We start from the raw sequence: 27,719 nt of genomic DNA on the forward strand, positions 1-27,719 counted from the left end.
TAGGAGCCATGGACATACAATGGGGAAATGACAGCCTCTTCAACAGCTGGTGTTGGCAAAACTGTACAGCTACATGCAAGAGAATGAAACCTGATTATTGTCTAACATCATACACAAAACTAAACTCGAAATGGATCAAAGACCTGAATGTAAGTCATGAAACCATAAAACTCTTAGAAGAAAACATAGGCAAAAATTTCCTGAATATAAGCATGAGCAACTTCTCCCTGAACGCATCTCCTTGAACAAGGGAAACAAAAGCAAAAATGAACAAATGGGACTACATCAAGCTAAAAAGCTTCTGTACAGCAAAGGACACAATCAGTAGAACAAAAAGGCATCTTACAATATGGGAGAATATATCTGTAAATGACATATCTGATAAGGGGTTGACATCCAAAATATGTAAAGAGCTCACACGCCTCAACAACCAAAATGCAAATAACCCTATTAAAAAATGGGCAGAGGATCTGAACAGACACTTCTCCAAAGAAGAAATTCAGATGGCCAACAGGCACATGAAAAGATGCTCCACATCACTAATTATCAAGGAAATGCAAATTAAAACCACAATGAGATATCACCTCACACCAGTTAGGATGGCCAACATCCAAAAGACAAACAACAACAAATGCTGGTGAAGATGTAGAGAAAAGGGTACCCTCCTACACTGCTGGTGGGAATATAAATTAGTTCAACCACTGTGGAAAGCAGTATGGAGGTTCCTCAAAAAACTAAAAATAGAAATACCATTTGACCTGGGAATTCTACACCTAGGAATTTATCCAAAGAAAACAAGTTCTCAGATTCAAAAAGACATATGCACCCCTATGTTCATTGAAGCATTATTTACAATAGCCAAGATATGGAAGCAACCTCAGTGTCCATCAGTAGATGAATGGATAAAGAAGAGGTGGTACATATACACAATGGAATACTATTCAGCCATAAGAAAGAAACAAATCCTACCATTTGCAACAACATGGATGGAGCTAGAGCGTATTATGCTCAGTAAAATAAGCCATGCAGAGAAAGACAAGTGCCAATGATTCCCTCATTTTTGGAGTATAACAATGAAGTAAAACTGAAGGAACAAAACAGCAGCAGACTCACAGACTCCAAGAAGGGACTAGTGGTTACCAAAGTGGAGGGGTGGGGGAGGGTGGGTGAAGGGGTTTGAGGGGTATTATGCTTAGTGTACATGGTGTGGTGGAGGTCACGGGGAAGACAGTGTAACACAGAGAAAACAAGTAGTGACTCTGTGGCATCTTACTTCACTGATAGTGACTGCAATGGGGTATGGGGGGGACTCGATAATATGGGTGAATGTAGTAACCACATTGTTTTTCTTGTGAAATCTTCATAAAAGTGTATATCAATAATACTTTAATAAAAAAATAAAAAATAAAAACAAGTGAGAAAAGGCTCTGAGGAGTGAAGTGCACAGGTCACTTTGACAGCTGTGGGCCATTAGTGCTCCATTTATTCAGTGAGGTCACCTGGGTGACAGCAACAAGAATGGTGGATGAATGGAGTTTGCAAAGCTTCTTTTAAGGTGAAGAGAGGGGTCAAACACATCAGAAACTCATACCACTTGGTCAAGGGCTCTTTCCTGAGGATTGAGAAAGGAGGCCCTTCACCATTAGCAAAGGCCCAGGGGCTCCTCACTGAAGCATTTCAGCCCCAGGTCTCAGACTTCCATCAGGGCTTGGGACGATTCCCACAGGCCACACAAGCATTACTTGGAGAACTAGATATGAGACAAATCTCACGTGACCACGGACTGCTCGGCAGGCAGTAGGAACTCATGCTGAGCTCTCACCTGTCAATTCACAGTATTCTGTGGGCTAGGAAGAATCTGAGCTTAAATAGAGCAGAAATGGACAGTCTCTCCAATCCCATGGCTTAATTTATTGAACAGGGGAAATAAGCCTTGGGAGGGAGACAGATCCGTTCGTAACGATTTAACCATTAATAAAGCCCTGCTATAAATGGAACTCAGGAGAGATGGTGGCGTGTCAGAGGGCAAGGGAGTGGGTCCCATTAGACAAACTAGGGCAGGCAGGGAGAAAGTCATTGTGTCTCCTGACTAGTTAATTTGATCAGAGATGACAGGCCTTGTCATTTTTCACCTGATTGAGAAAGGATAACGAATATGCAAGAGGTTTCTTCCTTGTTGTTGTCTTTCTTAGAAGATGGTAGCTTCAAAGAGGATCCTGAAAAGAATAAAACTGATAAAATGTATCCGTTTTTAGTTTTGTGCTTAAAAATCTGTGTGTGTGTGTGTGTGTGTGTGTGTGTGTGTGTGTGTGTGTGTGTGTTCAGAAACAAGTTTTTACAGGAAAAAAGTGTGTGCTTCTTCTAGGGGTCCCTGTGGCTGGATCACTGCCTGTCATCTCAATGAATGGAACACCAGCTCCCGGGGAGGGTGGCCCTTCCATTCGTGTGATTTTGGGTGATCCTCTCCATTTTTTTTCTTGTTTCTTGTGTTCTTTTTTCTTGTTGCTGGTCTGATTGTCACCCTCTGAAATCAAAAGAGCAGGAAAACTGTCCCAATATGGGGACAAACCAAGGAGGGAGCAGTGTACAAAAGCTAAAATGTATCCCTCAGACATTGCATTTTTAGTTCACTTCTAGTTTTGCCTTCCCTGTGAGGCTCTGCCTTCTTCTCTCCACGTTTGGAGCACCTCCTCCCTCATGACTCAAGAAGTGAGGAAAAGCCTTTCCCCAGGGGTCAGACTAGGCACTTTATTGTATGTTGTCTGGTTTCTAAAGGCTTCCTCTGTTAAAAACATCAGGGAAGCTGGCTTCATATTTGAAAATAATGTTTCTAATCTCCCCAAGGATAAACAACATTTGGTGTTTTAAATAAACACAAGAAATTGTGGGTGGCAAGGTTGGTAGGGTTGAAAGAAAAGCAAATATTAAAACATTAGGACTGTATGACTTGGGGCAAACCTCACTTCTCTGGACCTCAGTTTTCTTGTTGGTTGAAACAGAGAGGTGAGCTGCTGTTGTAGGCATCCTCCCTCCCAGGTGGCCCCCAGTGAGTCTTGCCACCTGGTATTCATTCCTTGCGTAGCCCCCTCCAACACCAAGTAGGGCTGCCTTGTGTCATCAGTAGCATATTACAAACATAACAGAGAGTGAGTGTGGCCCCTGAGGCCATGTTGTAAAAGCCACTGTGGCTTCTGTCTCACTCTCTCTTGGAGTGCTGGGGGAATCTGGCTGCCGTGTTGGGAGGGCACTCAAGCAGCCCAGTGGCAAGGTTCACGTGGGAGGCACCAAGGCGTCCTGACAGTGGTCACCAACTCGCCAATAGCATGAGTGTGCCGTCCTGACAGTGGATCTTCCAGGCTTGGTCAAGGCTTTAGATGGCTCCAGTCCCAGCCAACATATTGACTGCAACGTCATGACAGGCCCCTGGTTAGAACCACCCAGCTCAGCCACTTCTGAATTCCCAACCCACCGAAACTCTGAGATATTATTTATTATGGTTTTAAGCTCCTGAGTTTGGGGTAATTTGTTACACAGCAATATATAACTAATACAGTTGCCTCAGGCCAAGTCTAGTTCTGATGTTTTATATCAATGAATAGGTATTATTGGTGGGAATCATGAAAAGTTGACATCTCCTTTATGTCAAAACCCAGATCCTAACTGCAGCAACCATACTGCTTTGGACATTTTTGAAGTGGTGAGTAGCCAGAGTCTAGAGACCTGGCATCCTGAGAATTCATGGCTCCAACTTGGTGAAAGCAGGCCAACGTAACTGACTGATCTGTAACCAAAGCTTACAGTGCAGCAGTTCAGCACACAGCAATTCGTCCATATTGGAAACATAGGCCACTTCTATGATGTTTATACCCAGAGACTGAACTTGTTAAACTCCAACGGAGTGGGGATTTACTTGGGCTGCCCTCTTAATGAGCCACTCCGAAGGGTGCAACTGGGATTATTTGGAGGGAATAGCAGCCCTTGCCGTTTTTAGAGTGAGATGAATTGGGATAGGGGTTAAAAGTTGCTGAGCTCATGGTCAAAACCCAAGTGACTCTCCAGGGTAGAAGACATACATGGAAAGCAGGGAGTAGAGACCCTACTGGGATGGGTCTTGGCTGGACAAGTAACATTCATGGTCTCCTGACCTTGAGAACATGACTACATATTGCTGGCTAAACACACATCGTGACACCAGGGAGGCACAGCACACACTTATTAGTGAGGACCAGAGTGTCTTTCACCCCAGCTAAGCCCAATATGGCTATTGTTCTGGGCTCATATGGCAGTCTAGATAACTTAGTATCTCTTCCCCATACCCTATCCCAAGCAGAGGCTGTAGCTCATCACTGCATTACCCTGTGAGTAACTTCACATCCATGCTGCACAGCTTTCCAAGAATGCCTGGCTATTTCCCACATTTAGAGACTTGCATCCCATCAACCTTGACATTCAACCAAAGAATACCTTGCCAAGCAAGAAAGATTTCAGTGTGGTTTGTCCAGGGAGGATCTGAGAAACACCCTCTACCTCAGCCTTTCTGGCCCAAGCTATACATGCATGTCACATGGAGAGTCACCCCACATGAGGGTCTTGTGAATCTTACCCGCCCCCAAAGGATTAACTGCTCAGACATGGGGCTCAGGCTAGTGCAGGCGGTCCCAGTGGGCACTCAGCCCCGAGGACCAGATGCCTCACTATATCCAACAATTTGCTGCAGCCTGACTCCAGGACTAAGATAACTAGAATGAAAATAAGTGATTCTCACCCAAATCCCAAGGCTGGACAGCCCAGGAGTTCAACTGGCTTCAGTTCTTATATCATAATATTTGAGAAAAGCTATACAGTTGCCTATCAACCAGCCAGGTAGCTGTGATCCTTGTATTGAGCTGTGTCTTGTATTGGACTTGGAAAGTATTCAAATTGAGAGCCTCTTTTGTGTTTTCTTTCCACCACCTGGACATCCATAACAGTTGCTTGAATGAAGATTAGCAAACCCAGCTTCTTGGTCTCTACATATATTTGAAACTTGGTGAGGCCTTCCTTAGGAGTATTTCTATAGAGATTGGAAAAAAATGATTTCTTCCTTCCCAATCACTGCATCCAGGGATCTCTTTGTATTGTTTCTTACAACTGCATGTGAATCTAGAATTAACAAAAAATAAACAATTTAAAAAAGAAAACCAGGTGGTGGGCTGGATTTGGCCCATGAGCCCTGGTTTGCCAAACCCTGGACTATAGCAGTGTCAGAACTTAATACACAGTTACAGAAATTAATGTCGTATCAGTGAGGTTAAGTGACTGGTAGGTAAGTTGATGCCCCTGGCAGAATTCCTCATCCATTATTTAGGACTGTCCCTCATAATTTATACAATACAGTTCACCCCCATGGAGTTTATCCTATCTGTCACATGGACAGTCAGCCTAGGGTAAAGGTTAAGAATCACCTTGGATTTGAATCCTGGCTGCTGCACTGTCTAGTTATGCCAACTTGGGAGAAGTCACATAACCTCTCTGTGCCTCAGTTTCCTCACCTGTAAAATGGAGCTCTTAGGTGTACTGACTCATTCAAGAATCACAAAATAAAGTACTTGGGACAGTGCCTGACCCTTAGAAGCACCATTATAAGCAGTAATGATCATTGCTTCATTGATGTTTAGTGTATCCGAATTTTGACAAGAAAATGTGACCAAATTGCTCACTATATACCTTTGGATACTAGCTGTAAAACTTGGACCAGGTGATGGGATAGTTAGGGAATTTTGAATGTCCAAACCTAAACAATCTAGTTTGATGGTGCTAGGTCAGTGGTTCTCAAAGTGTGGTCCCCAAACCAGCACCAGCAGCCTGTGGGAACTTGTCAGATGGTGAATTCTGGGGCCCACCCCAGACCTACTGTATCAGAAACTCTGAGGGTGGGGCCCAGCAATCCAAGTTTCAGGAAGCCCTGCAGATGATGCTGATGTACAAGGAAGTTTGAGAACCACTGCTCTAGACCCATCTAAAGTTTCCCTGGCCACTACCCTGAGGATGCTGTCCTTGGTGCTGCCTTGTCCCCATGCTCAAGATCTCAGTTAAAGATAGGGCTGAGCTTGTTTCTCAAATTGTCAGGTCAAACATGCAAAGCCAGCTTGGAAGAATAAGTACACTGTTGGATGCCAGAATGTGGACCAGAAATGATCTCAGTCGGCTGGAAGTGCCAGCCAAAATTCACAAAGTTGTTTTGATTTTTAATAGAGATAGCTTTATTTTTACCTAACACAGTTTCTAACTTGAGTTTCTTGGCATTTTAACTCCCATGTGTTCAGTGAGGTTGTCAGTGGTGATGAGGGTACCCAGGCACTGTGTACCTAGTTAGCACCATGGCCAAGGCTGCAGGATTGCTGTAAGCTGACCCTCAGCACGGGAGTGAAGCCCTGCCTCCCACCTCCTGGCATTTCATAATTTGATCACCTAGAGAGAAAGGGTGCCATCCAGGAGGGAAAACTGACTCTGGTGTCAATTATAAAGGGATGGCAGTGAGATAGTGAGGTTCAGGGTCATTCAATGCACTTGCATTTGCCATCTGTGCTGGTCTCTGAGAATTATCATCTGTTTTGTCTTATCTGGGCCATGAGCTCTTCTTCCCATGCATTGGGAGTCCCTGCCAGCCAGGGGCTCCGAGACCAGCTGGGTTGGTGGTGTGGCCTGCTCCTGGCAGTGGAAGTAGGTCTATAATCGGCCCATAATTGAATTGGATTTGGCTCAGAATGACTCCCAGGCTCTCTCTTCCCTGACACATAACCAGCAATAAACTTCTTATATGATTCTGCAGGGAGTCTGGGATGTCATTTCTGAGCTGTTGGTGACAGTGGAGAGATTTCCAGATGAGTTGACCTTCAGGGTGATGATTTGACCTTTAGGGACATCTTATAGTGAACTTTTCCCCCAGGTCCATTTGTTTGCCACTGGTCTTCCTGAAATTAGGACATTTCAACCTGAGGATCAAGTTTGTGCATGTGTGTGTTGTATGTTTATGTGTGTATAAAGGATACAGTATGATTTTTTAAAATTAGGCAGCAAGAAAACAGTAGATAGAGATGGAAATTGAGATAGTACATGTCCTTTGAAATATATTTATAGCTACAAGTGGGTAGATGAATCTTAGCTATCTTTCTATGTCAGAAAAAAAGTTCTGGGTTTAGGCAGAGCCATTATCTGTTCAGTCCAGGCCCATGGCTGGGTTGTAACTAACATCTCGTTGGCATCTGCTGCACACTTTGTAGTGATCCCACTTTCTGATTAAAAAGGGGCCACACCCATTTTCTTCAGATGGACTTAACTAGGCTTAATTAATGATTAGTCTTAAAATGAACTTCCTCTGGAGGGAGATGATGATACATCCCGTAGTCTTCCATCGTGTGTGAACTTGGAAGTCACGTAAGAATGAATTGCAAATTCATTTCTTCTGTCTCACAGAACTCTTGTGAGCCTTGAAAGAGAGAATGAAAACAGCAGGACTTTGGAATTCTTAAAATCAAGTACAAAGGCCTATTACTCTTATTGCTACTCTTAGCCTCTGGTTAAAAGATGAGATTTAGTTTTTACCATAAAACTCCAAATTAGCCTCTATTAACTCATCGCCCAGTTCATGATGCCCCCTTAAATGGCCATTTCGGTCTCTAAGCTGCCAGGTTATTTGGCATCTGTATTTATTAATGATTGCCTACCTATTTCAGTCTTATTGCAGAGTAAACATTACTTATCAAATCAAGCAATGTCAGAAAGAAGGAGAAAACACTCGTGTAGAGTGCTCGCAGGTGGAAATGGATGTGAGTGGGAGGTAAGCTGGGAGAGGATGTCACAGAGAAGACCCCCAGGGCATTTCTGTTTAGGCTGACCCCAATCTTGTTTCAGTTTCTCTTCCAGACTCCCACAGTACGTAGTCTGTGGAGAAAAGATTGCTACGAAGATGAGATGCTTCTTCTTGGCCACCAAGCCCGTTTGAAATGCTTAGTAAAATGGAGTCTGAAAGCATTGTTTCACTTTTCCTTGCTAATAGGGAATGGCAGCCTGACTCTCACAATGTTTCTCATGCTGATTTTCTTCAGAGAAAAATCAGAAACCACAAACCAGACATGTTTCCTAGTTAAAAATGGCCGGGGAGGGGAGCAGAAATCTCTTGATCTCGCCCAAACAAAGCCCAAAAAAACCCGCAAGCGCTCCAGTGAAATGTAATTTTGCTGCCTCGAGACAAGGGCTTGGGAAACAGGAGCTGCGGCAGATTTTGAAAAATGGAACTGCAGTGCCTTCTCCAGGAGAAAGAGGATACTTGCAGGTCAGAAATGAGCTCACGAACTGGCTTGAGCTCAAAAGATTCAAGGTAGATGATGACGGAGAAAGGGATCCTCCCGGATACTTACGTGCTTCACTGAGCTCACATTAGTCAAAGACTAACGGGTTTTCATTTCCAGTGAGCTTTCTCATGTTTTCTGAGGAAATATGCATAGCTGCTGTTCTGAGAGTATTTCATTTAAAAACCAACCAAGCCCCCCTTGCCCCTAGAAGGAAGGAGCAGAGGGCAAAGGAGACAACAAAGGGATGCCAGTTGGTGCCAGGTGCCCCATCAGAGTCAGCTCACTTTCTGTATGGTTCCCTCTCAGGACTGGTATGATCATTCCTAGTTACAGATGGGGCTCAGAGTGGTCAGGAACTTGCCCACGGTCACAGAACCAGTACACGACCTAGCTGGATGTGGAGTGCACATGTGTGCCTCTCTCTCCCTCCTGTCCGGTGCCCAGGGCCTTAAAGCAGGTTCCTTCCAGTAGTCACATGCCACTGTTAGTAACACCAACAGCTAGCAGTGTGCTGAGGACTTCACACACACGGTGTGACTCGGTGTGTCTCCACCTCAGCACTACTACCATTTATTGTGGGGGCTGTCCTGCATATTACGGGATGATTAGCAGCATCCCTGGCCTCTACCCACTAGGCGCCAACAGTATCCACCCTGAGGTGTGACGACCAAAAGTGTCTCCACACATTGCTCAATGTCCCTTAGGGTGGGGAGCACACTCGCCTCTGTGAGGTAGGTATTTTTTATAATTTTTCAAAAAAAGATATAGAACAATGACACCAAATCCCTGACCAAGGGAAGAGCAAAGCCAGGGCATGAACCTGTGCCCGAATCACCCTACAGCTTATTCTCTTTGACCTTCTTTCAGTAGAATACTTGTTTTCTGATGGCCGGTCTAGAATCTTCCTCACCTTTACTCAAAAGGCTGTGTTTTGTTTCCTCTACATTCCTGTTACATTCCATTATATGCTAATGTCCCCTGTCACATCCTTACCCAGCTAGAATCAGTGCCCTGAGGGATGTGATTGCCTACCTCTAACTTCCTAGCGCCTGGCACATAGGAAGTGCACAGATGTTCACTTGCTAAATGAATGGATTTATTCTAGTACTTTAATCCTTCCTATTCAAATCCTGTTTGTGCTGTTAACTTGCACTCTGAAGAGAAAGGTTAATTCAGTCAGGGTAAATTCCAAGTAGCCCATGTACAAAATGGTTAGGAAATGAAAATTAATTGAGTCTGAATACGTGGATGTTTGAACACTCAGAATTTAATAAACCTGTCTGGTAAGTTTTCAGGAACTAATTGTTACCTCTGGAGCTAAAGGGCAGCCATGATTCCTCTGGTTTGTATCCAGAATTGCATGTGAGGCAAGAGCAAGTCGGCACAACGTGCATTACTGGTTAGGAATTCGGCTGTGCCTGCTGCATGTCAGGGCAGGCCTGGAGTGGAAGGAAGCGCCACTGGCCTTTTTACACAAGGCATCCAAGGACTTTCAGGCAGTAGGACCCACTTGCTTTCTGCTGTTTTTCCAGCAGTCAAGATGAATTGTTCTGAACGGCCTTTGTGCCACCTGCCTGGACAAAAGCAACTCCAGTCTATTGACTGCTTAATAGCAATTTCCCTCAGTGAGAAGCCAATGGACCAGCCCTGCCTGGGATTCACGCAGCCACCACCTCACCATGTGCGTAAAGCCCTCAACCAGAGGGTGAGGAGTGATCAGGTCACAGGCAGGGAGTGGTGGCACAGGAGTACAGGTTAAATGGACAAGTCTTGATTTGCTCCTGTGATTCCTTCCCCGCTCAAATGCCACAGCGTGGTGAGGAAGGGGGCGCAGGGGGGTTTGAAACGAGCAGCCTTGTCACGATGCAGCCAAGCCTGATCAGACTGCCTTGAATTCACTTCCCCAGTTTTCTGTGTGGGCTGCACACAGCGTGAGAACGAATGAGAGAAAAGGCTTCCTGGGTACAAGACGGCCGCCAAGCCCTCCCTTATCGGAGGGGCAAGGCAGGCTCTGCAGAGGCCTGGCATTCCTCTGCTACAGTTTGTCAGCACTGGGCCAGGTCTGTGTCAACCGGGCAGTGCTGTTCCATCCCCTCTCCTCTCCCTCCCTCTCCCTTCCTTTTTGTCTCTGCCTTTGCCTTTCACGCTCTCTCTCTTTCATGCTTCCTCTGATATTTATGGACATTAACCCTTCTTCTTGTTCAAGACCCTTAAAAGGAGCAAATTATTTGTGCCTCCATACAGTGTTCTGCTCATTAAACTAAACCCAGGTAGACTGTCTATCTGACTCATATTTGAATTCCCTAAGTGGATATCCTTAGCACCCGGTGCATGCTTTATGCTTAGAAAATGCCTACTGAATGAATGCATGCATGAATGCATGGACAAATGAGTGAATGTATAAATGAAAGTAAGAATGAGTGGATAAACCAGTATGCCAGAGTTGTGGTGTCACCTGTTTGTGGAGGCCACAGTGCCTGCAGTCGCCTTTGCTTGTTTCACTCTGACCTAACGCAATGAAATTTCTGCAAAGCCCGGAAGACTACAACTAAAAGAACATTTTTAGAGAGTGCAATCGATGAAAGTGACGAAAGGGACAGGCTGGAGAATGACAGATGACAGTTCACATCTCACCTCTGTGACTTACAAGCTGGGTGACCTTGGTCAAGTTACATAAACTCCCTTAGCCACGTCTCCTCCCATAAATGAATGGCACCATACTGTACAGCCCATGCAGTCAGCATGAGGAGTAAATGAAAAGATGCATGTGAAGCACCAGACACAGTGTCAGGCGTACAATAAATGGTACTGTGAACAGTGATGATAAAATGATGACATTAATGTTGGTGCTCATGAGTACAAATGCTTAACATTAATATTTTTAAAGATTTGATGAGCTGCTGAGATAACTTACTGCTTTCTGATACATTTGAAATGAAAAAATAACCTACAAAAAACCGTTGTGTTTAAGGCCCAATACTATAACTCAGGAATATTCCATATATACCATAAATATGTTTAGTTTACCAACTGACAAAAGAATCATATTTGAGTGCTTTACTCCTAAGTCTTTGCTTACTGTAAGAGGTTATAAATATTATAGCAATTAGTTACTATTTTCTTTTTATTGATGTTTTAATTTCTATAAACTGCAATGCACTGATTGCTTGGAAAGGAAAGTTGGCAACAGGTTGGTCCTGCCATCAGTCTTTCAACTAGATAAATCAAGATCACTTACTCTCAGCGCTACTAACATTGGGACTTGATAATTCTTGTAGGGCAATTGTCCTGGGCATTGTGGGACATTTGCTAGCATCCCTGCCATCTTCCCATTAGATGACAGTAGCAGCCTATACCTCCCTGCAGTTGTGACAACTCAAGTAGTTCCTAGACATTGCTCCCCAGCCTCCCCGCTCCCCACCGAACCACTGAGATAGAGTGGTAAGTTCCACTGCATTGGGATGCTAAGTTGTAAGTGTCCTTCAGCCTGTGGAAATCTGCACGCTAGTGTACGAGGTTCCACAGAATTGGGTCCTCAGTTACCTCTGCCTTCTGCCAAGCTGGCTGAAGCAGATGTGCATCTCTGCTCTCAGGCCTACTCCAGGAAAGCTCTCACAAATTCCACTTCCCTCCTGAGAATTCATACACTAGGCCCTCCAGATCTCTGTTTTAACAGAAACCACCCGGTAGCTTCTGTGTGTTTGCTGTGGAGAGGCTCTTAAAGCAGCTGCCACAATCACGTTCACCCTCAGGAATACTTTACACCCACACAGGCTGTAACCAGGCAGGAAAACAAACGAATAAAAACCTTGACACAGTTCAGAACCACTGAATAACGCATCTTTATCCTAACTGAGGAAGGAGCAGAACAGAAAAAAAAAGGGCATCACAAATCAAAAGAAACGTGGCTTCATGAGAAAGGGGAAAAAATCTCAGCAGAAAACCATTTCTTTCAAAGAAAGTGAACAGAGCTTCTGTAATTGGGTTAAAGAAAGGAATATTTCAAAATTGAGGACAAAAGAATTCCAGCAAATCACAGAGAAAACATTTGGAAAAAAATTTTTTTTAATTCTACATAAAACAACAAAGCAACCCTCCATCTTAGGGAAAAGGTTATGAAATCTTAATTCAAAGACTATAAGAAATAAATCGTCTTAATTCCGAAGGCCGCAAAGCAACATGAAAAAAAATATTCTTAGGAGAAAATATAAAGTGGAAAAAGCAAGACAGGAAACCATACAAGTGCTGTGAGTGACGCTAAGTAAGACAAAAGCAAAGGAAAACCGGTTCCCATTTACTGTGTAATCACCACATCCCAGGGGCTGTGCCTGGATACACTTATAAAATACATCTCCCTAATCCTTCACCACTAGACTGTGAGGGAAACGCCATTTTCTGCTCTTTGTAAAACGAGGAAATGGAGAGACAGAGCTCAACGTTGCAAAAGTAGAGGTAATGAGACCAAGTCTGCATGACCCCAAATCCCATATTGCTGGCAACTTTGTTGCATTGCATCCCATATGTAAACCCAGAGGAAAAGACTGGAAGGGAAGCTCTCAAAATATTATGCTAAAATGGTGATCTTATGGGCAGTTAGTGTTTATTTCCCAGCTTCTGTTATGTTGTTATGGTGTTTATGCAAAAACATTTTTAAAACTTATTGCACCTTCCCATTTGAAAGGGATGATATTTCCATCCACACATCAATTTAATCATCTGCCATTTATGTAGATATTGGTTAAATTTACCCTAAGTTGATAAAGGACGTATTTCCCAAATACAAAGCTGCTTATATTGATTTGATTGGCTGGTTATTGATTTGAGATCTTTCTTCTTTTTTCATACAGGCATTCACAACTACAGATTTCCTTCTAAGCACTGCTTTTGCTGCATCACACAAGTTTGGTACGTTGTATTTGCATTTTAAAGTATTTTCTCTTTTTCCTCATGATTTTTCTTTGACTCATTGGTAATTCAGGAGTGTGTTATTTAAGCTCTACAACTTCTGAATTTCCTAAACTCCCTGCTGTTATTGATTTTTTATTTCATTCCACTGTGGGGGTCATACTGAAAATATACTTTATATTATTTCTATCTTTTTAAATTTATGAAGACTTGCTTTATGGTCTAACATATGGCCTGTTCTGGACAGTGTGCCATGTGCGCTTGAGAAGAATGTGTACACCTCTGTTGCTGGGTGGATGGAGTGTTCTAGACATGTCAATTAGATCTCGTTGACTGATAATATTGCTCAAGTCTGCTACTTCTGCTATAGACTATTTATGTCAAAATTCATATATTGAAACCTAACTCCCAATGTGATGGTATTTGGGGAAGTGGGGCCTTTGGGAGATGATTAGGTCAGGATGATGGAGCTCTCATAAATGGGATTAGTGCTTTATAAGAGAGACCCTAGAGAGCTTTACCCCTTCCACCATGTAAGGACACAGTGAGAAACTGGTTACCTACGAGCCAGGAAGTAGGGCCTCACCAAACATCAAGTCTGCCGGCAACTTTATCTTAGACTTCCCAACCTCCAGAACTGTGAGAAAAAGATTTCTGTTGTTTATGAGCCACGCAGTCTGTGGTATTCTGTTATACAGCCCGAATGGACTAAGACAATTTCCTTGTTGATTTGTCCAGTTGTTCTGTCCATTGTTGAAAGTCCCCTGGTATTATTGTTGAATTGTCTATTTCTCCCTTCAGTTCTGTCAGTTTTTGCTTCATGTATTTTAGGGGTCTGTTGTTAAGTGCTAAATGCACTTTTCATCAAGTGTCTGGATGCATCAATATGCCCTCCCGCCAACACTCTCAAAATTAGACCTTGAATCAGCAGGAATGCTGGTGATGCATAATGCTTAACATTTAAGAGAAATGAACACCTTATGTTCTCTTCCAGCAGAGATGGCATCTCTCTGGATGATTGGTTGATAAATATGTCTTATCTGGACATAGATGTTTTTTGAAAAATAAAGCCAAAGAACTCTTGAAAATTAAATTATTTTCTTCTGGTTTTACATGATTTTCTCCCCTTAGGGGGGATATGAGCCAAACTTGACATTTCCCAGAAGAGTAGTTATAATCAATGAATTAGTGTCAAATTTCTGAGCTCTCTACTGGCCAGCAATGTTACCTTCAGCTCTTGTAAGAACAGCTAGTCTTGCTTTTAAGTAGTAATCTCCCTGAGAATACAAGGATGTAGAAAGTCTCCAAGAACACGCTTCTAGGGGACACCAGACTGGCTATGCTCAGGTCACTAGTGACATTCTACACACATGCCTTGTATGCTCAAGATCTATTAGGTGCACCCTACCCTTTAAGGAGCTCTATCCTGGCATCATGAAGATGATATAAACAAGAAAATGAACACACCACTTTGCTAAGTCATGTAACAGCATAAACAGAAGCTGCTGGAATGGGGCAGACTGCTAGAGGGAGAAGATACACTTCCCCCAGCAGGGCATTATAAAGGTTCTTTTCAAATCTCTAAAACCCAGAATTGGGGCTGCCTGGCGGATGTGGGGTATAGGACAGACTCACTTGAGATTGTGGGCTGCGTATGAGTACCCAGGAGTACACGTGGTGGGGAATGCTGGGTACACACATCCCAACTCACTCTCACCTAGAGCAGTGTTTCTTAAAGTCTGGTCCAGTGCCCACTGGTTGGCCTCAAAACACTCTAACCCAAAAATGCAAGTGCTTTCCTCAGTTCTTAAAGGCAAATAGGGATTAATTCCATGGAATTTTCCACAAATGTACATGGCCTAAAGCTACTACGTGACTTACTAAGAATCTCTAAATTTTTGCATATTTCTGAAAACCTGGTTCAGTATGTAATCATGACGTCTGGCTGCCACACATGTGGCCGTGTTGTAATGTCCAACACAGAGAGGAGGAATTCCTGCAACTTCCAAATAATTTCTTTCTACTGCTTCATCAGACCCAGGGCTTTCAATTGCTGCTCTCTTTATGTTCATTAACATAAGTGTAGAATTATTCTTAGGGTTTACCTTTGTTAATCATTTTTCTTGTAATGGCTGCATTGCTACCACTTTGATACTTATTTTTTCCTCTCAAATTATTTGTTATTATTGACTTCTTTTACGACTGGAAAAAGTGAAGAGGTGTTGTGAGCAGGTTGTGGGATCTTATTTTGTTCTACCCCAAAGTTTAAGAAGTATATTCCTAGAACAGTTTGGTTTCACCAGGCTGGTCTGTTAAGGATGCTCTGGGCATTCCATGTGTCCAGAGGCTATCTCTGGGCCTCTGTTAAACTATTTCATCCCACTGCCTCCTTGACATTGTCCCTGACCCCAAATCATCATGAGTTCCCCCTCTCATAGGACATAACATAGATTGTCTTTGCTGCCTACTTAGTGGGTCACAAACAGCCACTGGATATCTTGAATCACTGTGCTGCATTGCCCTCTACCTTTTGAAGTATTTTATCTTTCCCTGTTGACTTACGTCTCTTGAGAGCAGGGACCAAGGTTGACATTTGTATGTCTTAGCACAGAATGAAGAAAGTGCCTATGGTACAGAAGCTAGTTACAGAGTTTCTCTACTGGGTGCCCATGGTCTGATCTGAGAGTTGGGAGGGAGCAGAAATGGACACAGAGTCAGCTGGACACCACCCCTGAGCAGTTCTCCAGGCTTTCCAGACCCCTGTCCATGAAGTCTGAGGGGGCAATGGCTGCAGCTCTAAGCAAGCAAGCTGACAGTGGCTTCTGGGATTCCTGATCATGCAGCAAACAGCAGGCATGGGAATGTCAGAAGGCTCTTGGTTTTCAGACATTGCCTCTGGTCCTGCCCCTTCATCTGGCTCCTAGACTTACTTAAATCACCATTTGGCTACCTTGTATCACAGCCAGGAGAATCCTGAGGACACCCTACCTGTCCCATGCCCTATGCCTGCTCCAGCCTGGACTGGGGTCCCCTTTGGTGCCCTCCTGTGTTGCTTGCTCTTGAGTCAGTATGTGCTGCCTCGGTGTTGCCTGGCTCTGATTTCTGATTGCATCCAGGCCCTAAGTCCTTTGCTGCAAGCCTTAATTCCTAATCCCTCACTAGCTAGTCATTGGCCTTTCTCGTTCTCATCCCATAATGCTTTTAATTAGTTTCCATGAGCAATTCTAGCCATGACACAGGACATGAAAAGAATCTGAAATCCCACTTAAAAGAAGGTGTTGATCTCAGCTGGAAGAAGATGCTCCTCCATCTTACATGTCTCAAGTACTGTAATAGTAGTTACACTGGACTTCAAGGCTTCAGCATCCTGGCTTTCACAGCATTTGACACTATGGACTTACTCAAACTTCAGATGACAATCTATTTTATCAGATCATTGAACAGTGCATGGTGAGGGTAGGTGACAAAGTGGTGGTCCCAGAAGGAAGACAGGCATCATATCCACTGAGGGAGGGGCTAAATGATGGCTGGTCCAGGGTATTGCTCATGAGTCCACTGAATCAATCAATGTTAAGAAATGCTCTCCCTCTGTGACCACAAACCATGCCCAGGGAAGTCTCAAAATCTGACATATCTGTAGGAGAGAGTCGATGAATCAAGAGCAAACCAGCTTAATACCTCTCCTACAAGAAGTAAAGATCATTCCTTGGCTTAAAACAATGACTGTATTCATTTGGAATTCAGATCAATTACCCTGACAACTTAGGTTTTCACATTCCTGTAAGTAAGGAAAAACAGGCCTCTCTGAGTGGCTTTCGTTACTGGAATTTGTTCAGGAGAGAAAAACCATTAGTGTCTTCTCTGAGAAAATGAAGTAACAAAAATTTGTTCTGAATATTCTGGTACCTTTTCAATATTTTATTGAGTTGATATTGTTCCCCATTACTGTAACCATAGATCTAAGGCTACGGAATCCCTGCCAAATAACACTGCAAGAGCCTCTCTGTGCTAATTTTAAAACAGCATAACTTTGAATCTTCAAAACCAAGTTCTTCTGAAACTGGAGCCAGGGTTAAATTTAGGTCGACACAGATTTCATAAAAGCAAAACTCTGTAAAGTTTGCGTTAAAAATTTATGTGTCTAAGTGAATGGCCTTGGTTGGGTAATGATAATAAATATTACACAAAGCTAATTTCCCTTCTCCAGGCTTTCTCACGAGAAAGTTCAACAGCTTCTACAGTTAAGTATATTGGAATGTTCATCTTAGCTTCACAACACATGCGGGACTGAGTATAACAATGCTTAGCCATCAATGTGTTGCACTTTGTTGGCAACACTAACAAGTGTTTATAGCCACGCTTCAGGTCAGTACCTGTTCATGTCCCTTTGTCCCTGTCCAGGTTACTGGGATTCACTCTGTGGTTGTAGACTCCACTGTGTTTTATTCTTCTTGTGTTCTTTTACATAACTGTGCTGAAAACACTAAATACTGTCCTATTATTTTAACTCAAAATGGCTCCTCTATTTCTCTACACTATAATCATTTAGGCAAAACTAACTTGCACATGTCCTAGTAAGTTAAGAGTGATATGAGTAACATTGCTGTTACACATAGGACTGTCTCACAAAACAATGTGTTCTTCGTTATGTGTACAGAAGACACAGTAGGGTCCCCTTCTCTGCTGGCCTCCGCCATTCTGTAGTCAGAAGATCTAACCCTAACACGCAGAGGGAGTGTGCAGTCCCTCTGTAAGGAGCCGTGGGAGGAAGGGGTGAAGAAGTATAACAAGTAGGTGACAGCACTAACTTGGAAGCCAGACCCCTTTTTGCAATGTCTGATAGATGGGGGAAATCAGTCTCTCTATATGACTCATCTCAAGCATGATGGCTGTCATTGGGTATCATAAGGGTTAACAGAAACAATGGACATAATGCTCTAGCACACAATATCAGGTACATGGTAAGTGACTAGTAAATGTGTCTAGTGTTGAGCACATGGCAGATGTTCAATAACTGTTGGCTGAATACATCTGTGAGTAGATGAACAAACGAACGGACAATGAGCCAGATGAATACCTGTTTCATGTTCCCAGTAAAGGTTCCTCTCCTCTAAATGTAAACTTCTGCTGAAGAAATGGAAGAGACTGTACATGGTGGGATTCAGTAATTTTGCTCGATGAAGTACATTTACTCTCGGGGTCTCACAGGAGAAAAGAGTTGGAAAGAAAGACGGACTTGGGCTAATTCCACACGCCCCCTGCTGGCAGAATTCCTGTGCCAATCCACAGGTGTCAGGTCTGCAGATGGAGGGCAGCAGTGAGCCCTCACCAGGGGACCATTATTGAACTGATACAGTTAAAATGAAAATAAGGTCACAGGCTCTGCTTGCAGTGCCTCCTCCCCGAGGGACAGCAAGTATACAGTTTTGAACCTACCTCCCCTCATCACATCCGGAGTCATTACCAAGTCCTCTTGGTCTGCCTTATGCACACCTGGGTTACAGGTTTCAAGGCCTGAACTGCTCTCCACCCCTTTTACACTTCTAAACTTAGCTCCTGGCTCCTCTGGATCACCCGTTCAGGAAAAGCTCATCACTCTTTGTGGCATCTGGGTAGACAAACTGAGGCATCGGATGAGGGAGTGCTCCCTGGACCCCAAGATAAAATGCTCCTTGAATGCCCTTTCCCAAGCATCTTACCTCTCCCAACCCTATCCTTCCTTGACCAGAAGGGAGATGGTAGGCAAACAACCTCAGTGCCTCTCTAACTGGTTATGGAATAAGACAGGCCCCAAAACTCGGCTGTACATACCAGAAACCTTTGCACAGAAATACTGTCTAAATAGAAGGGCCCTGGTACTTAATCAACACTTCTGGAATGCCAGACTCCTTCTGTGGAAGGCTTCCTTAATCCATTTTATAGTGGTCTTGTTGAGACAGAGGAAATAGTTTTTCACTCACCTTTTTTCTTGCAACTACTGTTCAGCTTTGGGGACATATTTCAGTTCACTTTTAATATTCTGGATCTCTGATAGGTTGACCGCAGGTCCTGGAAGTTTCTTCGCTCCTGGAATCGGCTTCTTCTCCTCATCCGAGGTGGGAGGAGCACCCTGAAGAGAAAGAAAAGAGAGAAGAAAGGTTAGCTCCCTGAAAAAGACATTTTGTCTCTCTGGGTCATGGACATGAACCAGAAAAAAAAAAATCAAAGCAAGAACAGTATCAGAGTGTCATTCTAGCAGAGTGACTTTCTCTTGTGCTGTTGAGACACCTCAGAGTTTCAAAAGATCTGAAGTTGGGTGAGGAATGTGGAATAAAGTCGGAAGAACAAAACAAGTGATTTCCATGTGACTAAGAAAGCACTAGATGATTAAAATTATCACTAGTTATAAGGATTTGTGTTTCCAATAAAAGCATCTTATAAAGTTTAATTTACTTTGGTATCATATGATCATAATATGCCTATAACAGCAGAGATTTGTAGAATGTTATCACAGCTGGACCTAACAATGACTTAGTACAGGAATTTTCGAATTGTTTGGAGTGAGGTGGCTGCCAGCCTTTGTTCCTGTGATGTCTCTGGGAAGGATTAACTTACACTGACATAAGCAAAATCTCCTTTAGGGTAGGACCATATAATATACTTTTTTTGAGGCTCCTCCAAACGCCTGGTACAGAAGTGCACGCACATACTAGTAGTTCAGCGGATTAACCCCGGGAATATACCACAGTGGCAAATCTATACCTCTGTGTGCATACACCAAACACAGATATTAACAGTGACTGTAAAACAGTAAGATCAGCTGCCATGTGTGGCTCCTAGAACTCCAACTCCTTACTCATTACAGAAAAAGGTTGCTTGCTAGGTCACGCCTCCTATTTGCTGGAGGTGGAGGGCGCACTGCCGCTGCTCTGGAAGGAAAGCTTTGGAGGAACATTTGATCACCGCGGCAGCCGGGAGAGCACGCCTCTGGCATCAGTTTCCTGCAGCGAGTAATTGAATGACAGCCCCAGCTGCTCCACCCTGCGCCCCGCCCATCACCGCGCTGAGGTCACGCTTCCCACGGCTTCTCAGGGCCAATGACTGAGTGCCACAGGAGCCTAAGGCGGGGCCAGCTCCTGGGAGCCTTGGGACTCCTCTGGGAGGGCCTTGTTGGAGATTTTAAAACTACGCTGAGGCCACCGAGGCTTCCTTCTGCCCAGCCCGCTGTCCCACTCTCCTGCACGCGCCTCGTGGTCTCCCGACCCTCCCTTTTTTTCCTTAAAGGTGTTTTCCCCAATAAATATTTTGCACGTCTAATGCCATCTTTGGGTCTGTTTCTTGGAGGACCCAAAGTAACAGTCCCAACGTGAGACTGACAGCTCCCTCAGTTCGACCAACAAGCGAGTGAACCGGCACAGTTCCGGGAGAAGGGAATAAGAAACCGCACGTTTGCCCCTGGTTCCAGCGATACGCCCCCGTACGTGTGGCCATCCTCACTTGGCAGCCCGCCACTTGGTATTAAAGCTGATTCTGTGCTTTACCCCCCATCTAGTTTGTGCGTCTGGTCCTCAGATTGTCTCGAACCTAAAGGCAAAGGAGAGCTAAGTATTCAAGCTTCCCAAACTCTGACCAATTATTTGGTGGAAGTGCTTTTTTTTTTATGTAAGTGTTTTTAAATTGCTTATTTGAGAGAATGAATACAAACATAAAAATATCAAGGTGCTGTCCTACTAAGAGCTAATGGTTTTTCATAGTCATTTTCTTTGAATTTGGCTCAGTGCTGATGAGATGCTAATGTGTCACCCACAAAAAATGATAAAATAATTAAACATAGACTGTACCTGCTGTGAATATCTGGGAAATGTTGCTTCCTCGGATCAACGTACAGAGCCATAGAACTGGCTTCCTTTCATCATGCATGCACATTCATTATTTATAAATGCAGATTCACAAGCAATTAAAACTGTTAAACATCTACTTGGAGGACCAGGTATTCCAAAATGTTCCTTGCTAGGCTTTTGGAAAGAAAGTTTAAACAAGGCTGTAAAGTAGTGTTTTTTTAAATATGTGTAGTGGTGAAATGAAAAATGTTTCCTCACTTATAAATCGTTCCCACGGTGGTTAGGTGCGTAGATCTTAATAAAGAAGCATGCAGGAGAACAATGTTTCCAATTCCTTCTGTTAAGTTCCCAAGTAGTCACATTCATTCTTTGTAATATCAAAGTATGCTACGTTATTAGCACATTTAACACAGAGCCAGTGTGTGTGGTTATCTGTCTACGTGCAAAGATTTATTATGCGAACACACACAAATAACAAATGATAATATTTAATATTAGGCACTTGTCTTTCAAGTTATTAAAACAATGCCCTGTGCTTTTTATTTCTCAAGGTAATATTTTTAGCATTAGCTTTGGTAAGGTCACATATAATGGAATATTCTAAGTGGATATATTGAAGAAGTAGATATTATGATATTGACTCCAGAAGGGGGTTAGTGGTGGTGTCTATTCCTAACTGAATCTTCTCTCATCTTTTAAAAAATAATAGGAATCAGATTCCATTTATTCAATGAATTTGTTATGAGAATTATAATTTTATATATAATGTATAAATTATTATTTTATATAATTTATAAGAATTAATAATAAATTAAGGCATGAACAGCAGGGTTCCAGATGACCCCATTTGGCTGTATGTTTTTTTCCTTTTGTACGTGGATATTTGATTGGAGAAAGGGCATGCAAGACATTCATTGATTTAGATCAAGAGAGCTTGAGAGAAGGCTAATCAGCCCCAGCACCATTCCCAATTTCAGGAATGGCTATTGTCAAGGGAAATGTCCCCCTTGGGGGTGATGGAGTATTTGTATAATTTGGCAAAACGGCAAACCATTTTCCAGCTGTCTCACCTTCGTCTCCCTCTTTACTACCAGATGCCCTATTGAGTTTTCCCCTAGACTCTCTTATGTGGGGTAATACAGTCCAACGTGCTCACTTATGTGCAAACACTGAAGACTTAGTAATAACAGCAAACACACCACTAGTGTTCTAAGTTACATGTACTAGCTCATTTAGTCCTCACAGCAGCCCTGCATATCTGGGACTGTTATTATCCCTATTTTACAGTTGAGGAGACTGAAGTCCAAGGCAGCGGGGTAGGGTAAGAAACTCGACAATGGCCTCACAGCTAGGAAGTAGTGGGGTCAGTGTTAAATAGTGTGTTTGCACCTTGTAAGGACCAGGTGGAGAGGGAAACAATTAACAGAAAATCCCAACGTGCTATTTTGTGGCTTAATAATGATGGAATTACAGTCAAAAGAAAGATTTGGGAGACAGAGTGGGGGCTTGTCAATACCCTTCACATCACTTCAAGCAAGCAGCTGCCTTGTCTTATGTAAAAGACTAGCGCTGCTTATTAGGATTTGGCTGGAAGGAAGCCTTCTGGGTCTGGCCACATGCAAGCTCTGATGGAGGGAGCACTCCAGCTCTGAGCAGAGCAAAGGGCTCACAGGGAACATAGGTGGGATGGAGACCCAGTCAGTGCTCACAGGCCTTGTCAGACGGCCAGCAGCCTATCCTGTCTTCCTACTGCAGTACATCCTCTTCTTCACATCTGAGACAGTGTCAGGATTGAGATGGGAGAGCCACTGTCTGTGACAGAGGTGGCTGGGCCATGTCTGTTACAGAACTGACTCTTTCCTCACAGTGACCCTCTGCAGAATGAAGTGGGTCATGTTTGGCAGACATAGACTCAGAAATAGTTGATGGAAGTGCCAGAAGGAGAGCTCATGATCATTAGTTAACTAGATAGCCAAGTTAGCAGCCTCAGAACTTGAGATTATGTATCATGAAAGCAGTGTAGGGCTGGGTCTTTTTAACTTGTATGTTCAAAATTTTTATTCATTAAAGGCAACTTAATGGCTGAAATTTCAGAACTTAGTGATGTCACTCAATTACCATCTCCTTTCTGAGATTATCTTTGCATTGATAAGGGGTTAGAACCACTAATTTAGGAATATATCAGGAATATTTACAGGAAAAAAAGTTTAAATGAGGGACAACCAAAATTTGTTAGGAAACTTTGAAATGGTAATAGGTGGTATTTGGGGGAAAATACAAAAATGATCACCTGCAAAAGTGAAAAAGCCTTTTCACCTTTTTGAAAAGATAAAATATAGTTTGGTATGCCCTGTTTCTTTTTTATTAAAGCATCACTGATATACAATCTTATGATGGTTTCACATAAACAACACTGTGGTTTCAGCATTCATCCATGTTATCAAGTCCTCACCCCTTCTACTGCAGTCACTGTCCATCAGCGTAGTGAGATGCTATAGAGTCATTACTTGTCTTCTCCGTGCTGTACTGCCTTCCTATGACCTACCTATATTGTGATTGGGAATTATGTGACCCTTAATACCCCTCTCCCTCCCTCCCCACCCACCCTCTGCAACCCCTCCCCTTTGGAAACCACTAGTCCCTTCTGAGTGTCTGTGAGTCTGATGCTGTTTTGTTCCTTCAGTTTTGCTATGCCCTGTGGTTTTAATTCCATTTTCTTTGTCTTGTGCTAATGACATGCTCCAAAACCTTTATTTTTTCTTCAGAATAAGACCTTCCAGGTTGCATAAAAAAAGTAACTATTGGGGAAGAAATATAAACATTTGGGAAGGGAACGCTTACCTATTTATGGCATGCATTATTAATTTTAGCCTCCATTTTAGCAGACCAGGTATTTGAATTTGGAGGAAAGGTAAAGAATTAGAAGGAGGAAATTATACGGAAATTGATAGACTACCTTGCAAGGTCCTCTTTTCAAAGGCAATATCCAGAGACTAAGGCTTTTTGTTTGAATCCACAAGTAATTTAGCCTGCTTATGATCTGTATTTCCACTGCAGTTCATCATTCTTCAGAAGCTACACTAAATACATCCTGCTTGATTCAATAAAAGCTCTGGAGCAAAAAGTTACCAAGCTAGTGGCTGTTGCCAGACCAAGAGCCTCTGAGAAGCTCCGCTCCCCCAATGCACACCCATTAACAGACAGACACACACACACACATACACAGTCAACACACTAGATGTTAAACTCAGCATTTTCAAGTAACTGTGCCAGGCACTTCAGGTGCCGAAGGGAAGCGAGGGGCAGGGTGTTTCCTGGCTGATGGAACAAGAGGACCGAAGGGCTGTATATTCCTAGGGGTGACTCCTTGACCCACATGCATTCGCGCTGCCTTGTCCTGAGAGCCGGCCCTCGCCTCACCTCTGCTCCCCTCTGGTCAGGATTTTGGAAGAGAACGGCAGTGCTGAGCTCTGCCAGCCAAGTTTTTCTCACCTCCTCTGTTTCCGGAGTGCACTCTTTTCTTCTGGGGGGTTGCCCAGCTCCTGGCCGGAAGGCTCCCATTGGGATATTGATATTTGCCTAAAAGAGAAAACAGGGAAGATTTAGCTCAAGGAAAGTAAGAAATTACAATGACACGCTGAGACAGTAATCGTTGTGAGGAAAAACACATCCGAAAAGTACATCTTTAAAGCTTTTTACCTCAAGAAAATTGCTGTAATGACAGTACAAAAATATGCAAAGGAAAATTTGACTTCCATTTATTACAGATTTCTGGTACTCATCCTTAAGTCTGTACAGTAATTTTATAATTTCCTTTTGAATGGAAGAATTTAAAGACAATTTGTTCTGGCTGTTACCCTCCTGTGGTGCTTAATATTTTCCTCTCTCTGGATGAGGAAGGAACACATAATGGTAGAGAAGGAAGGAACAGCGTCCACAGAAGCCATCCCACACCTTAGCCCTTCTTCAGGTTCCTGCAGATTTACCATGGCAGGGAGCAGTCACACCTCCTGAACCTCCTTCTCCTCTCCAGAATGCCCTCCCGCTGTTCCAGCACTTCGGAGGTCCCTGTAGTTCCCACTCTTCCACCTTCTCCCCAGCCCACCACTGTGTGGGTCGCAGCATAAGGAGAGTGCTGGGAAGTCAAGTTCACTGGTATCACATTTCATAGGTTTGTGTCCTTTATTTAAAGATTAACACATTAATCTTTATAAACATAAAACACCTTCTGGTAAACATGAAAGATACTAAATGTTAAATTATGTAGTGAATATATTGACACAGTGATTTGAGCTGGGGAAGATAACATATATATTTGAATTTTATCCATATTCATCTGATATCAAAAGGCAAAAATGATGCAGACCCAAAACAACTTCAACCACATAAAACAAGCATTACAACTTTTTTTATGGTAGAATGTAACTTTTTTTCACTTAAGCTAAAGCATTGCCTTATGAGTAATCAGGTATGTGGGCTTGAGAAATTGACATTGCATTTTGATATTATGCATGAAAATGATGCCTGAACAAAGGGAGCAAAATACTACATTACCTTTTGACACCATTTGGGCAATTTGGGTACCACATCCAACAAAATTATTATAACGGTAAGGTGTGGTAAGGTCCACATGGAACTGCCTGATAAGAGTTCTGTTGCCAGGAGGATATTGAACTCAAGACACAAGAAGTATCCAGTGTCCATGTTCAGGCAACATGACGGTATAATGTTCTGCCCTAGAGAGCAGGAAGTGACTTTTTCTACTTAGGGACTTTAAAACTCTCTCCCTACTAAGATAATTATGATCCCACAGGAAGGAAACAGATCCAAAGTGTTTGTGGCAGGTATCAAGAGAGGGACATCATCATTCCTCGGGCCAAAACCCCAAGTATTGTTTTTGATCAATATGTACCAGACATGCTCAAATATAAGTGCAGCACAATTGTAATGGGAATCATTTTGGAAAACCTAAGGCTGAGGCTTTTACTACTAGTCATCTGCTTAATGGAAATATCAGGTGGCTTGGAATGGGAGGAGGAGGGGACATAATACAGAGGAAATATGTCTTATATGGTGGCAAATATGGTAGCATACTTCTTGAGTTCCAAGTTGCACCTCCTTTAAACGTCTCTGAAATCAGAATGTGTCTTATAACCAATGGTTTTTTTAAATTTTAATTGGCAAGTTTGTTTTATTTTTTAGCAGGATGTAAAATAATGGTATTTTATGATTGACAGTGGCTTAGATTGGATGAGATATCATTAGGGTCCTAAAATAAGATCAAAACAATATAAATAAGACCCACACAAGATGATCTATATTGAACCAATAACTATTTCCATTACTACAGTTTGTATGAAAGAGGGGAAAAGTTGATACAGGGACTATTTGGGAGAAGATTAACCAGTAAAAAGTTTAATGAGCTCACCACAACTCTGACCCATTTATTAAGCATCTGTGGGCGTCCTCCTAATGGTGAGTTCAAGTTATGTTGTTTCTGAAAGACTTAGATTGCTAACCTAACCATTTAATCAACTGTATATGCTTTGTCGTAGGTTGTATTTTCAGTAAAGAAACGTGTCAAGGTCATCTGGGATAATGTATTCAGTAAAGAACATGCTCTGGGAATGCCACCTTTTCTTGATCACCGTTTAATTTTAGCAAAGCATGTAGCCTCTCCATGGCACATGGTGGCTCATTGTAGTGGAAAGAGCCCAATGCTGGGAGTTGGCTACAGATTCTCTGTGCTTGAGAAAGTGACAGCCACTCTGGGTCTCATCTTCCCTGTTTGTAATATGATTGTTAGGGCTTCATCAATGCTTTTCAAACCTCTTAGCCATGGAACCCTTACTTTGCAAGTGAGAAGATCTAAAATGTAAAGTAGGTGGCGGTGGAGTTGCTCTTGCTAAGGTGATTGGGAGCCTAGAACCATTCTGTTTCCCCCAAGTCCAGGGTCATCAGCAGTTCCTTGCAAAGTGTGGGCCCAGTCTGACAGCCATTGAAAGGGATGATCTCTAAATGGATGAGTATTGATAGACATGTGCTCAAAATGTTTGCTCTGCCAATTGTTAAAACTACTTTAAGTAAAGACATATAAACTTTATATGTGCACATTGGTTTAAACTGCAACTCCAGGGAATGCTCTTGCTCCAAGTGGGAATTCATCCCCCTGTGGTGGTTAGGGGGTAAACTATAAGCAAGACCACATTCCCAAAATTGCTACTCCAAGTGCTTCTGTTGGCCGTATCTCCAGTAACATCTGAACCTTTGGTGTTTGAAGAAATGTCAAAAATAGGTGAGATAATGGCATGAGCATTAGAAACGGATTTCATTGATGAAATTAGAGGAGGTTAAGATATGTAGAATGGCTAAAATAATTTAGGGACAATCTGCTGAACAGAGTGTAAGAATCTGATGCCTTCAGAGACAGAGCTTCAGCGATCCCTAAATGGGTCAGTCTCCAGCCATAGATAACAAGGATTTCCAACTGGCTGCTGCCAATAAGGGGCAACAAAATCCCTACCTGCCTCACGTGGGACCTTTCATGTGAGGTGGCAGTCACTTGGAGCACTTAAAGGGACAAGAACTAAAGCTTCATTGAGCTCACAGACAGACCAAATGACTGGTTTTATGCTTGCTTACTACTGAATGTGTGTTTAAC

At 42.9% G+C, this 27,719-nt stretch overlaps 1 protein-coding gene and 1 long non-coding RNA gene across 4 annotated transcripts in view; one reads left to right on the top strand and one right to left on the bottom strand.

Moving 5' to 3' along the window:
* The window catches only part of LOC140847541 (uncharacterized), an 81,735-nt gene extending 62,551 nt beyond the window's left edge, over nt 1-19,184 (top strand). Inside the window, exon 3 of the long non-coding RNA XR_012127600.1 lies at nt 13,181-19,184. This is a non-coding gene — a long non-coding RNA (uncharacterized lncRNA). The remainder of the gene's footprint in view (nt 1-13,180) is intronic.
* Nucleotides 1-27,719, bottom strand: part of SMPX (small muscle protein X-linked) — a 49,455-nt gene that overhangs the window by 10,096 nt on the left and 11,640 nt on the right. For 2 of the 3 annotated variants that reach the window (XM_017659441.3, XM_017659443.3), the window contains exons 3-4: nt 24,551-24,637; nt 19,199-19,347 (exon numbers count right to left, since the gene is read on the bottom strand). In XM_017659441.3, coding sequence (XP_017514930.1) covers nt 19,213-19,347; nt 24,551-24,637 — 222 coding nt within the window. In that variant the 3' untranslated portion in view covers nt 19,199-19,212. Of the gene's footprint in view, nt 1-7,101; nt 7,469-19,198; nt 19,348-24,550; nt 24,638-27,719 lie in introns of those variants that run through there. The other variant, XM_017659442.3, reaches the window with a different exon arrangement.

Source organism: Manis javanica, chromosome X, assembly GCF_040802235.1.
Source record: "Manis javanica isolate MJ-LG chromosome X, MJ_LKY, whole genome shotgun sequence".
In the NCBI taxonomy this organism is placed as follows: Eukaryota; Metazoa; Chordata; class Mammalia; order Pholidota; family Manidae; genus Manis; species Manis javanica.